The sequence below is a fragment of the Diachasmimorpha longicaudata genome, chromosome 4 (assembly GCF_034640455.1).
Source record: "Diachasmimorpha longicaudata isolate KC_UGA_2023 chromosome 4, iyDiaLong2, whole genome shotgun sequence".
In the NCBI taxonomy this organism is placed as follows: Eukaryota; Metazoa; Arthropoda; class Insecta; order Hymenoptera; family Braconidae; genus Diachasmimorpha; species Diachasmimorpha longicaudata.
The window spans coordinates 6,128,810-6,144,787 of NC_087228.1; the positions used below are offsets into that span (position 1 = coordinate 6,128,810).

A 15,978-nucleotide genomic window follows, 5' to 3' on the forward strand; every position below is an offset into this window, starting at 1 on the left:
GTCGGCTATTTCGTCTGCACGTGTGGACGGAGGACAAATAGCCAAAAGTTTAATCCTTAATTTCCGGTCGTATAGATTAAAATTGATTCCCGTATATCAGTAATAGTTCGTGATATATTCTTGTGACGCCGCTACAAGATTTTTCCGGCGAGATTAATTTTGTCCATTGGCATTGAACGACCTTGTCTCCCCCTCCGTTCATCACAATTTCAACGTATTTACACCTCCACGTGTATGAAGAAGGGCGAAAGTTCAAGGCCCTACAGCATCAACAGATGAAAAATCCGTTATCTTCGATTTAATCGGACCTTCAATACAAACGACTGTTGAAGGTATTTGGAGAAAATCGTTCATTTCAAATTATCAAAATATTATCAGAAGATGAAAGGAACCACCAGCGTCACACATGACAAATTTATCAAGAACATTTTTCATTGATCTCGGTAAAAATATTCGTGAAATCTTCAAAGTACAGTAATCCTGCTGGAGTCACTGTCAACCTCTCAGCGGTTCCAGGGGGTGTGAAGTACGAGGGTTTGAAATTTCTCTCGGGTGCGAGAGGAGATACAGATGTACGTGATTCGCCCACTCACGTGGCACCGAACGATCAAAGGTCACGATGTCCTCAGGGTCCTTCTACCGCTGACAAGGACGCGGGAGGTCAGTGCGTGGGTTGTTGCACCGTGTGTGCGGCGAGGAAACCGAGATGGATCGATGCAGCCAGTATACCAGGGGGTTCACAATCCAGGGGTTAGGTAACACAGCACCTCGTTATATATCATTTTGCCTTTCTCCCTTTCTTTATCCAGAAATCTCTTCGTCCCTTTCATGGCCCTACGGTAGAACCGTAGCAACAGGCTGTGTCTATTTGCAGTTGGAACCATGATGGGCACAGTTCATTCATGCACATTCACGAGATGTATTGTTGACGTTTCGGAGAATTACGAATTTACGGAAATTTTGGTAACTGCGTTTTATTGCTCCGAGAGAAATTAAAATTTCGCTTGAAAATTGGGAAAAATGGGGTGAAAACAGAATTTTTAACTGTCCACTTTCTCCTTTTGTCGAACATATCGTGGACAATATAACTTGAGATGACTAAAACGTCGGGGATACTGAAGGTTCACGCAAAGTGGACTTTGAAAACGAATTACTGACTCTCGAGATGATCGGATTAGCCTCCGTTGAGTGGACAAAGGGATAAGAAGTATGTAATGAGTAAAAAAGAGGAGAACAATCAATTGAGATTAAATCCTTGAGGACTTTCTCCGCCGCCCACTATATTCCTGAGATAAAATTTTTTGTTTCGTCCCGCAGAGGAGTGCGTGGGTGGCCATACGCCAGAGTACGCGTTGACATGGATAATTTCCATCGAATGGAAATGGATACTCCCTGGAAATCTTCAGACACGTGTCGTAAGCAGAATGAAGAGGAGAGTGGTATGGGAATAGGATAAAAAAAAAGTACAACGTCCACGTGCCGGCTCCGTTTGTTCCATTGACCTTCAACCCCTTTTACTGCGACGCACATTAACCGTACGCAAAATCCACCCCCTCGTTCACCCCCCCCCCCCGTCTTGGCAGGTGGATAATCCACTGTTACTTCGGGTGATCAACATCAGGTAATTCAGAGTCGATGAATGCAGGTAATGTCTCGGAAACCTGGAGCCCGTGGAAACGATCCAGTCAACGGGGGAAACCCTTGTCACGTCGTTTCAAGGGATTTATTATATTCAAGATTTATTCAAAGGCCCCGCCCTTTATCACCAGCTCTTTCGTCACTTTTCCCACCACGATCGATTATTATTTTCGTTTTATAATAAACCAGCAGACTTACATAACGAAAATTTAATGGAAAATGCTGGTTTGCAGTCGCAAAACACATGCGCAGAGTATTTTTCATTTTCAAGATTTGCGGCCAATTTTTCAAATCCAAAATTTCAAGAAATTTCCAGTACCAAAAATCAGTGGAGGGGAAAATATTTTTGTTTCATGGGAGAATGACAACGGAAGGTTGGAGATGGATCTAAAATTTATTTATTTATTATCCAAATTTCCAAAATTCTAAATCACCTCTAAATCAGCACCCCGTCGATCTCTCATCGGCATCAAGTAGAAATTCTAGCTGTGGTCAGACGCCACCAGGGAACGCAAAAGTGAAATCCTCGGATGAACGACGTGATAGCGTACGACCGGAGGGTGAAGTAGTTCCAAGGGCAAATGAAGAGGGGCAAGTGAGGGCTCGAGGTGAGTCGGGTCAGGGTCACCTAGTCAAGGGTGAGGCTACACGCTGGGAGCGACCGAAGTGAGACGGTGAATTTTTCTTTTATCCATTTGCGGACTGAATCATCCAGCCCTCCGGCTTTTTTCTCCACCTCTCGTTTTATTTTATTCAGACCTAATTTTTGGACATTTCGCATGCAGAATAATGATTGCCGTTGGGACTGCCCCATTAGGGCGTTGATGACGAAAAATAAGTGAAGATTGGGGTGGCTCGTGGACGTGTTTATCACCCTCGAACGACCTTCCCTCTAGTTTAACTAGTTCCCCATGTATTTTTACGCAGTTTGGAAAATTATGGTATCTGGCAACGAATTTAGGGGAGCTTCGTGTTATTCTAGAGCTCTCGGTGGGTCAAGGTCATACACGAAAAACTGATGAACGTGCTTGGGGGCTACTTGTGGTTGTATACAAACCCCCTCCGCTCCCCCTCCCCTCCTTCTCCTGATGAGAACACTATTGCGTTTACGGCGTCACGTTACATCCATCAGCTTTCATCCCCCTTCGGAAACGACAATTAATGGACGCCATGACATGGATCTAGCCATCGAATTTATCATACTTGACACGCTTTTCTGGAGTAACAATAGTTATAGATTTCGAAAAGTCTGCGATATAGAATACGTTGGGATTTATTTACTGTATCTCTTTTTACTCGTGATGAGTTGAAGAACTCATTAGCGAAGTGATTTTACTCTTGATTACTGACAGATGTCTTCCAATTATTTTGTGAATTTTTCGGATGCTTTAGAATTTGTGGATAATTAGGGCAAGTTAATTTTCATGTGTTCAAAGGAATTTAAAATTCAAAATAAATAATTATTTGGTTAAAATGTAGATCGGAAAGATTTGAAGAGATGAAAAATTATGCGACTAAAAAATATCACAATTTAAATTCATTCTTTAAAATAAATTCAGTCATCTTTTATGGAGTTGTCACTCCTCCCCGAGATAATAAAAACGTTATTCGAGAGATGAAAGTAAAAAAAAAATAATAAAAAAACAAAATGAAGCACCTGCGTACGTAATTCTCCGACTCTCGTTTCACTTTTCCATTTGCTTTCTCGGTCTCCACTTTTTCTCTATTTTATGGCCAGCCTTGAATTTTTTTTTTTGTGTATACAGCCAAATTGTTTTGCATGGAATCGTAAAAAATTGTACGAGAAAAAAAAAACAACTGGAAAGATCCCTGGGACCACAGTGTCACCTCTAAAAATCCCGCGACTCCTGGCGACATTCGTTATTTTTAGTCAACAAACAACGTGACAAAGAGCGAGTAATATTTATCACTTGAGTGAAACAAAAAAAAAAATTCGATTGAATCATTTTCTAATCCCATCTCATATCTCATCGCAAGGTCATCAACGGCGAGTCAACCCGTTATCCTTCCCATGGACTTCCAAGTCTGAAAAGTGACGAAAGGGTGCGAAAAAATTTCAATGTCGAATTTCATTATGTCTCACTCGACGAAAATAAAAATTACTTGACCCTGAAATTGTTTTTATTTCCGGGAGCATTCAGATAAATACTTTATCGTCCGATAATACATTGCATTTACGACTCCCCACATCTCGATCGATAATTCATCGCAAATATTCTGTGTTTTGTGAATTCCCTCAATGACTCGGCGGCTATCAAAACAACCGTTGATAAAAAAAAATGATCGGGAATGCGAAAAAAAAAAATGTGACGGAGATTAAAATGGCCGATTCAATGGCAGATAAAATTATCAAATGGCGTCGAAATGAGTGAAAAAAAATACACGTACATGGTATCGACTCATCGTAATTATCGTGCGTTGTGACCTTGCATTTTCCGGACAGAGGAAAAACACGAGTAACACCTATATGATGATTTCAATCCTCTATTACAGCTGCATTGAACGTATGTACGCCAATAAACAGCAGTGTTATCAATCGCGTGGCACGGATATGGAAGTGGTGGAGACCAGCGTCGTGCCAAGTTCAAGGATACGGAAAACGTGACTGCGTATCTGTCCTCGTGATTAAACGACCAATTGAGAAGGGGGGAAAAATCAAATTGATGAAATATGGGACCTGTTATTTTGGAAATGGGCGGGGCCAGAGGATTTAACTAATTTAATAACGCTTGTAGTTACCATGGGGTCATTAGTGGAGTTGAAAAATAACCAAAAATCCCTGAGAATAATTTTCTCAATTCCAACAACTTCGCCCTTGAAATTTCAGTGACACGCTAGAGAACAGAAGGTCGAATAACTAATTATACTCGCATTTGTTATTTCTGAAAAACTATTGATCTATTTTTCAAAAAAATTATATTCCACACGACGATAAATGTGCGGTAATGTTTACGAAACTCATGGCTCATCTATTGATTCGAGAATGGACTTTGAAATTACTGTATCGTAATTTAAAATGACGGAAAGCTTCGAGAAGGTTCCCTGGTTATCAGCAAAAATGACCGCAAGTATATCCAAAAACCAATTGCGTCTTCGAGTTTAGTATTATCACAGATGAATTCGATTGGAAATGATGAGGATAAAGAGAAGATATAGATTCCCAGTCTCCACTGGGAAATAATTTCAAGGACTGCAGAATGACGGTCGGCGTTTCCCGGGTTATCGACGGTGCCCCGAGGAATGAGGAAAAGAACGACGGATCGCATTCGTTATTTTTCCCGCTCACAATCGAACCTACATTTTGCGTGAATCCCCGATGGAAGGGAAAGTCCAAAAAATTAATATTATGACAAATGAATAATTTTTGAATCTCTGCCGAATCTGGAACGCCCCATAAATTGGTCCATTTCTCATAAAATATTGTCACCGAACAAACGAACAAACAGATGCGAACGATAAAGCCGGATGCAAATATCTTTTATCAAAAATTACACAAATACATATTTTTTCGTGTCCCTCATTCCACAAATTACCATTCGCTTATCACCTCAACGAGTGCCAAGTGTTCCGGCATAGACGACCATGAATTCAAAGACGATGAGCTTTGCTCTCATGTTATTTTTTTTCCAGGTTAAGGTCACCGGTGATTGTATTCGATCGTAAAGGAACACACAATGGAGACAATTCCAAAACTACATACGCAAAAGATGTCCCTGACTTCCACCCTGATATCCTTTCAAGGTCAATGACACGATTATTTTCCGCATTTTGATGCTGCTTATCGATATCGGCTGCGTGCACTTGACATTGATACAATCGGAGGGGGGGAGAATAAAAAAAAACAGAGAAGAATCCGCGAGGCAAACAACTCAGCGGTAAATGTGGAGGCGGAATTATTCGATTTTTTTCATTCACTGAAGCATTATCGCAAAGTCAATCAAAGAGGAGGAAATATTGCCAAAATTTTTCAGTAAAAATTACGCAATAAATCATGTAATTCGCAGTGGAAAATTTTCCGGGGATTCTCACTGAAGAAAGAAACTCTGACCGGGTGGCGAGGGGGTAAAGTTGGCGGCCCGAGACGAAGCCGAGGGAGATTCTTGTCAATCGCGGACGCTATTACTCCCTTGAGGGCGTACAAATGAACATAAGTGTATTGAATTTACGAGAAAAGAGTAATGGGGGGTTTCGCGTGACTGCAATTACACGCCACTTTCACTCTGCGTGTGTATGCACTCGTTTTCATCGGTGAATAATTTCACGCCCCGATGATTTGCATGTTAATTTCAATCGGTTTTTAAACCTTGAGGATGTTCGCGTTTTCAGACGTTAATTTTGTTTTAAATATCTTCCACCATTTGAGATTTTATTTATTCATTTTTTCCGGCAAAGGCTCAGTTCAAAATATTAGTTTACGTAATACATGTAGCTATGTAAAAGTGTATGTAAATGCATGTCAATTGATCTGCATAAATAATTAATAAATAAATATGAATATGACAGGTAAATGAAAGCAAAAGGGAAATTTCCAATTCTAATCGTGGACTTTTCGAAAAAAATTTCTCTCGACGCTCTGCTTCGAAGATTCGCAGAATATCTTGAGCAATTGAGATCTCCTTGCGCGAATCAACTTGTCAATTTGACCGTGGTACGTCGAACAAGCAGTCAAGGCCGGGGGACCTCGTTTGAATACGAATTGCGCCAATTAGGTTTACCTTTATTCGCGGTGCGTCTGTTTGTTAGCTGATTGGGCAGGATTACAGGCTGTACTTCATGTGTTCGTCTTTTGTGTGTGACTATCGTGCATTATGTGTACACAGAGGTCAAATTGGGGAGTCGTCAAGGGCACAACTGTGTGAATATTAAATTGTCAGAATCAGCGCAATTAGTATCACCGAATTTTACACGATGTTTCGGCCATCTTCTGATGATTCGTACAATCGCGATAGCTTCACAAAATGTAATCCAGTGATTAATAGGTATAACGGTATCTCAATCAGTGCTGAATTAAATGACAACTAACGATGGCAAGGCCGTGAAAGGACATGCCAGTGAGAGGCTTAGCGGTACTCAGTCAACGTCACAGACAAAGCCAGTTGACGATTATCATTCATTCATTGTGAGGACCAAACACCCCGTGATACACGCCAGAAGGAAAATTGAATAAAATAGAATCTATGAACGAATTGAGAGGAATAGATTTTTCGAGACCCAAATTATAGAACAGAGAGAAGAATTCAGTAAAAATTACGGAACAGTTACGCATTTTTTGAATGAACGTTCTATACGTTTTGTATTTTTTCTTGAAAGTTCACTGAAAAAGTGCGTAACTGTTCTGTAATTTTTACCGAACATTAGTTTGATTAGCAGATTACGGAACAGACACGTAATTTTTCAAGAATTTTTCTCTCCATGAGGACTTCCAGTGTTTTTTTCAATGAGTCCCATTAAAAAATATTGATTTCAACACAGAAATAAATTTTGAAAATAAATATAAACCTCTAGAGGGTGGAACGTGGGACGAAATGACAATTAACCATTTTTGAGATCAAGTTTTGTTGGAAAAATGAGGCTTGAAAAGCTAATTTTTGTGATAAAACTACCCATCGGAAATTTTTTCCTAAAATTTCACGGAAAGAATTCCGTGCAGTCGAAGGGTAAAAAATGCCTCTCATCATTTCATCTTCGCCATCGAAATACCCCATCATGCCCCGATTTCCCTATGCTGTCTTCCCGTGGATACGCGAGCGAGGTCGATTCCACACAGTATCGATTTGACAGACAGTCAATCGGGACAGGGTCGATTGGTCACTGTCAGGTCAGTGATGAAATTCAAGGTGTCAAATGGTTCGGAAACTCATCTGGAGAAATCTCGATGGATCGACCACACATATTGTGACGAAATCCCCCTATTTACGAGGAATTATCGCACGAGCTACGACCGACTTCGGTTTTACCCTTCGCTCAATTTTAACCGGAACGTTTTTACCGATATATTTTTTCGATTGTTGTGGCACCTGAAATATTCAATACCAAAAGCGCAATTATAAATTACGCAACCGCCCAGTAGAACCTGCCATATAACGGGAACAGGTCTGACCCGAATATAATATTTCCCGATGGAACAAGTATTAGTGAACGTCTCTAATCGCCGGACGCATCAACACTCGTGTCCTTCGAAAAGCCAAGGGAATTGCACTTTCCATTGAAACACTCAGCTTGCAACTGACGTCATTCATCACTGCAAAACATTGCCATTCATTTTAAAACACTAAAATCGTGGATTTAATGCTTCACCGTGAAACATTTAATGCAAAGTACAATTGGCTCACTTCGCACTCGGTAAATATAATGCAAACAGCCTTGGTCATCGAGACGCTTGGATTCGTCAAAAGGTCATTCGCACGCATCTACAGAGTGCATATGGATGACCAGTTGTTGATTGTCTAGAAATGCAGAGAAATTACTGATATCCAATCGTACATTAGAGCCAAATGTCCAGTAAAAATGACGAATATTGATATTTCGGTAGTGAAGTGGTAAAATAAGATAATTCACTTTTGACTATTGGCCAGTCTTTGGTGAATATCTCAAAATCTAGGGCGGCTAGCAAAATTTTTGTCAAGACCTTTTTTGTCAAGGAAATGGAGCAGAACAATAAGTGATATGACAAAAATTTCGGTATCTCTCTTAGATTCGGAGATATTGCGCAAAAACGCAATTGGGATGTGAGTCTGTTTCGCCAGTTTTACCACTTCGCTACTGATTTGCTCGGGAAAAATGACGCGACTGTTTCGTCGAATTCAGACACTCGTTTTGAATGGAAAGAGGACCGTAAAAAGTGCCCACATGCAATTGTCCAACCAGGGCATTCCGTCATACGAGAATTAGAGGGCCAAGGCTCGCGCTAAGTAAATAGACTAGAGGACATGACTTGTGATATGAGAGAGGTAATTAAATAGTATGTGAAAAGGAAATATAAGAAACAGTTAAACACGGGGTAAGTACATATCTTAAAAGGGAAGGAGTCCCTAAAATAATTAGGGCATCGACAGGTTAGACGTGTGTAGCCTCATGGTGTTCTCAAACGGATGAGATGCCCTTTTTCGTTAACACAAATAAGTGGACCGGAGAAAACAGATTACTTTCGCGGTTTTTTCGGCTTCCGGTAATCGAGAGGTTGAAGGCTAGTTTGCCGGAATGATAATAATTATTTTCATCGTTGCACGGTAAGATTGAATAGCCGTAATTTTTTTTTTTCAACACTTCCTTCGTGTTTTCCATACAGGATGGGTGCGGATATATAATACCACTAGATGATGACGCGTGGTCAGTTGACCCTGACTTTATTTATGTTTCCCCATAGTCATATAAAGTCGAGTGGAAGTCACAATGCGAAGGACAGTTTTATCCATTCTTCATTCCATCGGGCTGTTAATGATCGTAATGGAACGAATCGAGAGGCATTGTATTACTTGGGTGGTGCCCAACTGTCGATTGAATAAAATTGGTTATTTCATCTCATTAACGTCTAGGAAATAAGACAGCAATCCTTGCAAAATAGTCCTTGACTTGTTAATGCGTGGGTAACAGTTTGTCAAGGCTTTTTCGGATATTTACACGAGAATTATTGCACGCAATGACTGATGATAACTAGCGCATGTGCTGGGGGAGAAGCTTTTTCATTTTTTTTTATTTATCGGAGTGAATTGATTTGCCATGACAAACGCACTCACTGTCGTCGATAAAAATTTTGTCAAATTTATGAACAACTATTTATTAAAAATTTTCCCTTCGGTGTTTGAGTGGAGAACAACTGGGGGACGATGAATAACGCGCCAGCATTTAACTTTTTTTTTCAATCAATATTCACACCTCCGACTGTTACGAAACCCACGGAAATCGGCGCGACGTGCGGGATGTGGGTCAGTTCGGTGTCTTAAGAAAAAAATTTATGAATTTCACTGACGACCCCGGGGAAGAAAAACAACCGAATGGGAAACGTTCACTTTCCCATTCATGTGACTCTTCTTGTCTCTCGCGAAATCGGGTCGCAACGGACCGAGATCCACCGGAGAAAGTGAAAGTTTCACAATTTCTGTCTCACCGATATTTAAGGGTCAATTTGTTGGGGATCTTTCGGTAAAAATGGCCTTCGTGGAATCTAGGAGGACAATTTTTTTATTGGGATTTGTATTAATATACCAGCCTTCCTGGTATCCTTGTTGTCCTGTTCGAGCGACTCCCGTCTAGACCAAGTTTCTAATTCAGAATTTCTAATTCACGTAACTTTCGCGGTGAGAGTGACTCGAGACGCGACACTCTATTTTTCATAAAAAAAGCCCCAATTCTTCTGGATTTTCAATAATGACGGATTTTAATGACCGATCAATCGTAACTTCCACACTTTCATTAATCGAGAAAATGGGGGAGAACAATTCAATAAAAATGTCTCGTGAAATTTCTTAATTCTGGAGAGAAGTGGCCCGAGTAATTTTTACCGAACATTTATCTCTCCGTTCAGACTGTACATTAAAATTAAGACCGAGTCAGAATTAACTAGACGTTATGTGCTGATGCTTCAGCAACGTGAGACACATTCTTGTGACCCTTGGCCAGAGAAGTGAATCGTCACGCTAGAGTTGAAATTGTTTTCTTTTATTTCACATAGTTTCGTGTTCCATCCATTGGACGGTATTTTCGGGTCACGGCCCACTTCTCACATGCCCTACAAAAACAAGACGCTTCGCATGACTGTGAGGAGAGCACGCACTTTCAAGCCATTAACACTTGAGAACAAATTTGTCGGATGTTATCACTGAGGGACGATTGAAATAATGAAATTATTTTATAAACAATTTTATAAATACTAAAAATGTTACGCAAAACCAAAGCATTTCAATCATACGAAACAAATGCAAAAGACGAAAAAAATCTTGAAACAAAAAAAATTCTAATTCAATTGATCAGCCCCTGTCAGACAGACACACACGGGGGCGTTAACATTAACGATTTTACGAGGTCCAAGTGTGTCCCTCATGTGCCTCCTATTTTTCGCTATTTCCGTCTCACTTCGTAGTAGCAAGGTCATAGTCCCGGTTTTTATGTTGCAGCCCAGGGTCTTCAACAGTTTTATTCATTTATGATTATTGCCGTGACTCTGATTCTACGACAGTTTTGCAGGTATTATGATCATACCTATTACCTTCTAACTTCACCTCCATTCAATTTTATTGTCAACGCGTGCTCAACCCCCCCACCGCCCCTCCGGACAGGTAAATATTAGGACGGCGGTACGTCTGGCCCTACGATGTCATCAAACGCGCACGCGTTGCAACACATGCTTTTTACGAACCACAAAACTTTTACTTTCCATGTTGTTGGAGGGAATTGAGTTGCATTCACGAGCTCTAAAAGCCGAACGAATGCATTTTAAAACTGTAAATCTGGGAAGAAAGAAATATCAATTTTACTTCATCATGAAATAATTATGAAAGAGTTAATATTTCAGCTCGTTCTTCGTGAATGAATTAATCAAATAAAGTCATTTATGTACTTTAAAAAATATAATTTCCCTCAAATTCATGTTTAAGAGCTCATGGAAAGTCTCACCGCGAATTTAAATAAATTACTGACCTTAAAATAACAATTTCAATATTGTCTCACTCTGATCTACATCATTGACAGACATTTACCTGCCTGAGTTGTTTTTCATCGTCTAAAATTTCAACGGTATGAACGTCAGTCCCACAAGTCGACAACAATTGATAATATAAACGTGAAACTGACAAGGGGAAGAATTTAATTTACTAACGCCGGCTATTATCGCATAAATATTCGCGAAATGGGAATTCAATATTAACCGAGAATTTTAATTTTCGCGTCTTCGATTACCAAAGGGATATCAATTCCAAATTAGCCAGACTAAATAATTGCTCCGAGCTATTTTCCTATCAATTGGTTAACAATTCGCATCTGCATCAGTACCATTCATTTATTAATGAAGCACAACTCACCAAAATCCCAATACAGGAATAAAATGATAAAACATGGCATTTTTATTATCAAATAAATTCATTGTTCTTATCTCTAAAGTTATTAATATAACCTTCTTCCCAATCAATGACTTCTATCTCCCTTTATCGTAATCATTTTCCGACAATGTCAACGAAAAAATTCAAGCTCAATAACAAAACCATTAAAAATTCTTAATTTACTTTTCATTCATTTTTCAATTAATTATTTATTGTTACGATCACGTAAAATCATCCAATCTCATCTATTGTAATTAATGTACTGTTCTTATTAATCAATATCTTTTACCCCACTTTATCGTAATTATTCACTCTAAATGTCACGAAAAAAGTGAAAGCATCACATTCACTGCAGCACATTATCATTTGAAATAAATTCAATGTTTGTCGTACACGATAAAACGAAAAATGTGAGGGAAACTATGGTGTCAGTGGAGGTGGCACGATTGCTCGAATGTATCCTCCGGACACATCGCGAAACATCAGTTTGAATAAAGAAAGGGAGCGAGGAGGTAGAGAGTGGTTAAACTCTTTGTTATTACTCAGTGTCCCAGAAACCCCGTTTCCCCCCTCCCCTCCTCCTCCCTCCTTTCCCCCTACCCCACTTCTTTTAAAAAACGTGTGGATATACATGTGGAGAAGTGTCTTGGGGTGAAAGTAAAGGCGGTGGGGAAAAGTGAAAGCCGTTTCCGGGGTAATCGGACGAATAATTTTTTATTGGCAATGATAAGAAAATTTTATATAACAACGTGACTTTTTCCACTATCGATAATAAATAAATTCTGATAATCACCGATAATTTGGTCAGCAAAATGTCCGCTTGAATGCTATTATTTTATTATATTTTTAAAAATATTAAAATTCACTGAAGTTGAGAAATAATCCGCGAGGCGCCACTGTCCGGTCTCACCCGGAGCCTATCCCCTTTTCAAAATCAAACACAAACGAAAGTAAGAACGCGGATAAGTGGAACACGGCCAGTGGCCCGGTGCCCCCCTGACCTACATTTTTCCATTTCACCAACGAAAGTGAAAAGATCACCTCCCCGTGGCCCCCGCGAGAGGTCTGCCTTTCAAAATTTTTATTACGCCGAGGGAATCGATGAATTTATGGCGGCGAATACCGGGACGATAGTTTGGCAGACGATTTTTAACGGAGGGGACAGTCAAATAGTTCGGATTCTAAAAATAAATTTAAAAAAAAATGAAAAGGAGGAGCGAATTGAACGATAGAAACGATTGTGGATTAAGATGATAAATTGTTCAGCATTTAAAGGGTCAAAGGGGCAAAAATGGTTTGAGGCCATTTTCCTGCAGCGTAATGAAGATTAAAATTACTGAAAGTGGAAATCGGTAATATTTTATGGTGTCCTGGAGTGAAAAATAATCCAGTTATTGAAATGTTCTCATCTCCGTGAAGGAATTTCAAGCAGAAAATTTAAACCCGGAATCCGTCCTTGGTGATAAATCAAGGGTAATCATTCTGACGGAAAACTGTTTCATCCTACGGTAAGAGGATCGTATATTAGAGAATAATGTGCCAAGGGTTAAAAAGAGTTGGGCCTTCCTCAACCTTCGCAAAGTTAACGGTGTCCTCAATGGCCTAACCGTGCTCTGCATTAGATTTACGACATCTCTCAACCGGGTAAACTACATTTACCTCGACTCCTCTCTATCCTTCCGTCATCCTTCCAAAATCTAACGCAACCCTGTCGATGGTCCAATATTTCACAGTCGTTGCATTGCCAAACAATTGGCTTTTGAACCCCTTTTACCTTTTAGAAAGTCGACTTCTGGGCGAGAGTCGTGGGCTGGGGCGTGAAATCACGAGCCAACGATTGATTTTCAACGCTGCAACGGCATTTTCCCTTCCTGGTGGAGCCTCTGGAAGGCACCAACGGTGCCCGCCCGACGGGAAAATTCACTGGCTCTGTTATACATCATCGACTGAAGGTGTGGTGAAACACCTCGTCGACTTCCCTTTTGTCCCACAGACCCACAGACTCATGACTTTCAATAACACCTCTTGTCGAAACTTTCAATGAGCATTCTTTGGCCACCAACTGTGAAGAAGATTTTGAGGCCAGTTTGGATGACCTTGGGAGATATTGATGCCCGGAAATACCAAAAAAGCTACGGAAATTGTGGGAATGGAATTTGGCAATTTTCGAATCGTTATTTGTTTTTCCATTTGTACATTTTTTCGATGAAAATTAATATTTTTCGATAAAAATATTCATTTTTATCGAAGGAAAATATAAAACTTTGTTATTCCATTTATTAAGAAAAATAATAAAATGTTTATATATTTTTTTCCTCCATTATTACCTTTTATTTACGGTAATTGTTGAAAACAATTAATTTCCCAATGTGCTGAATGACTATTACCGCATACACATGTATTTATCATATAATATATATTATATACAGTATATAATACATATTATTTATGAAATTCACATATATCTCATGTATTCCTCATAAATTAAACTTTATTTTCTCACTTTTCGTCAACGATCTCTTAAATAAAACAACAAAAAAATCAACTGAGCGATTTTTTTCTCTTTCTACATTCTTCCGGTTTCCATGTGCAACATCTGTGATGCAGACAATACAAAAAGTGAAAATTAGAAAACGCGATCACACGCTGTGTCCACGAGAAAGCGTATGCTAATGTGTCGAACATAATTACGGAACTGCAGGGGGTGAGAGGGCGAAAAAAAAAAATGTCAGACGAAAAGTTGGGGGAGTGAATTTGTTTGGTGACAATGATGTGACCCCTTGTTTGTCAGACAAGGCGTTAACTATACATGTGTTTCATTTTACCCTTTCACCTTGGACAACTGATGGTCTCGCTCTAGCCGCACCCTTGACTTCGTTTCGTTCCATGGAATCGAGAACATGTAGGCGTTCCCTTGCTTTTGTCGATGTTCGCCTCGGCTTACATCTGTATTCTTCCACATCTGTGTAATTATCTACTGACTTTTTCCCATACGACACGATGAATCGTGATTATGAACGGAAAATAACCTTTTGAGTTTTGTGGACAAGTGGGTGGAGCAGCAAAACGCATTAATTGGTTATTAATGTTTGCGCAGGAAAAATTTTCACTTCATTTAATTGTATTATTATTGTTACTATTATTAGGAAATGACGGAAAGGATGGGTACCCCAGTACTTCTCCCCAAAATAAATAAATATTTAGGCACTTGATTTTAAAAAAATATTAATGTTTGAAAATCCTTACGGAGATTTAACAGGATGAGCCTCTGAAATTGACAATTTTGTTGACGCGATAAATTTATCAAAATTTAGTGCAATAATGTTAACAAATTGGAACTCTCATGTACATTTCCATCACGTCAGTCTGAGAATTCTCTTCCGACGGACCAAAAATCATAATTTACAATTTAAGAGACTCTTTTATGACCCATGAAGAGCGAACATAGTTGCAAAACCACTTGAAATCGTAATTCGAGACGCAATCCTCTGGCATGATTTTATAAACATCCAATTTACAAAATACCGAGTACTCAACTTAGTGGTGAAGTGGCGTATCTCGACCTTCCGGTGGTATTGTTTGCCAAGCAAGTATCAGTCTTAATAAAATTTCGACGGTCGGAGGCGCGAATCATGAGGTTCGTCATTCGCATGCTGCACGAGAGGGGAAATTTCTATTAATAACGACTAAATGTGGAGACTGACCTTGGGAGGGGAACGGTGTATGGGAGAAGAGGTCTATACAAAATTTTCAAGGGTTCAGGAGATGAATAATACATCCATCCACCCCCTGAGTCAATTGCAATCATAGACAAACATTTGGAACTAATTTTCAATATCAAGGATTCGCGAAAAATTCTGTCGATTATTTTTCCCATCCAAATCTTGGCCAATAGGATTGCACCATTCGACGTTATTTTGTATAGTCAACACGGTATTTCAGCGGATATTCTTGGAAATTTCACTGGAAATTTTGCATGTTGATATATATAAAAAAAAACAAATGTTGAAGTAACCCTCAATTGTATCTGACAGATTAAATGGCAATTCGTTGAAAATTATGTCTCATGGTGCAATTCTATCGGCCAAGATTTGGATGCAAAAAATAATCCCCCGAATACCACTCGAACTTCGAAATTATCTGATATTTCCCTCAAGGTTCCCTGCAAACAAATAAGCTCGTCAAGTTTTCCAGAAAAATCACTCGCGCTTCGCGCTCGTGATTTTTAAACTGGAAAACTTGACACGTTCATTTGTTTGCAACGAACCTATCGGGAAATATCCGA

The 15,978-nt window shown here is 39.5% G+C and overlaps 2 protein-coding genes across 5 annotated transcripts in view; one reads left to right on the forward strand and one right to left on the reverse strand.

Moving 5' to 3' along the window:
• The window catches only part of LOC135161271 (uncharacterized), a 110,518-nt gene that overhangs the window by 91,081 nt on the left and 3,459 nt on the right, over positions 1–15,978 (reverse strand). The window lies entirely within an intron of this gene.
• Positions 11,983–14,013, forward strand: LOC135161273 (uncharacterized). Of its 3 annotated transcripts, none has more exons than XM_064118709.1 (2): positions 11,983–12,205; positions 13,475–14,013. In XM_064118709.1, the coding sequence occupies exons 1-2, from the start codon at positions 12,148–12,150 to the stop codon at positions 13,735–13,737; spliced, it is 321 nt and encodes a 106-aa protein (XP_063974779.1). In that variant the 5' UTR covers positions 11,983–12,147; the 3' UTR covers positions 13,738–14,013. The 3 variants fall into 3 exon arrangements, 1 of the variants encoding a protein (XP_063974779.1); XR_010298747.1 differs by lacking the exon at positions 11,983–12,205 and adding an exon at positions 12,212–13,337; XR_010298746.1 differs by lacking the exon at positions 11,983–12,205 and adding an exon at positions 12,212–13,201.

Bases quoted from the DNA above. Each gene is read 5' to 3' on its own strand.
- LOC135161273 (XM_064118709.1), top strand. From the start codon at position 12,148: ATGTATCCTCCGGACACATCGCGAAACATCAGTTTGAATAAAGAAAGG. The intron at 12,206-13,474 runs GTAGAGAGTGGT...TTTACCTTTTAG, and splicing joins TAAAGAAAGGGAGCGAGGAG to AAAGTCGACTTCTGGGCGAG.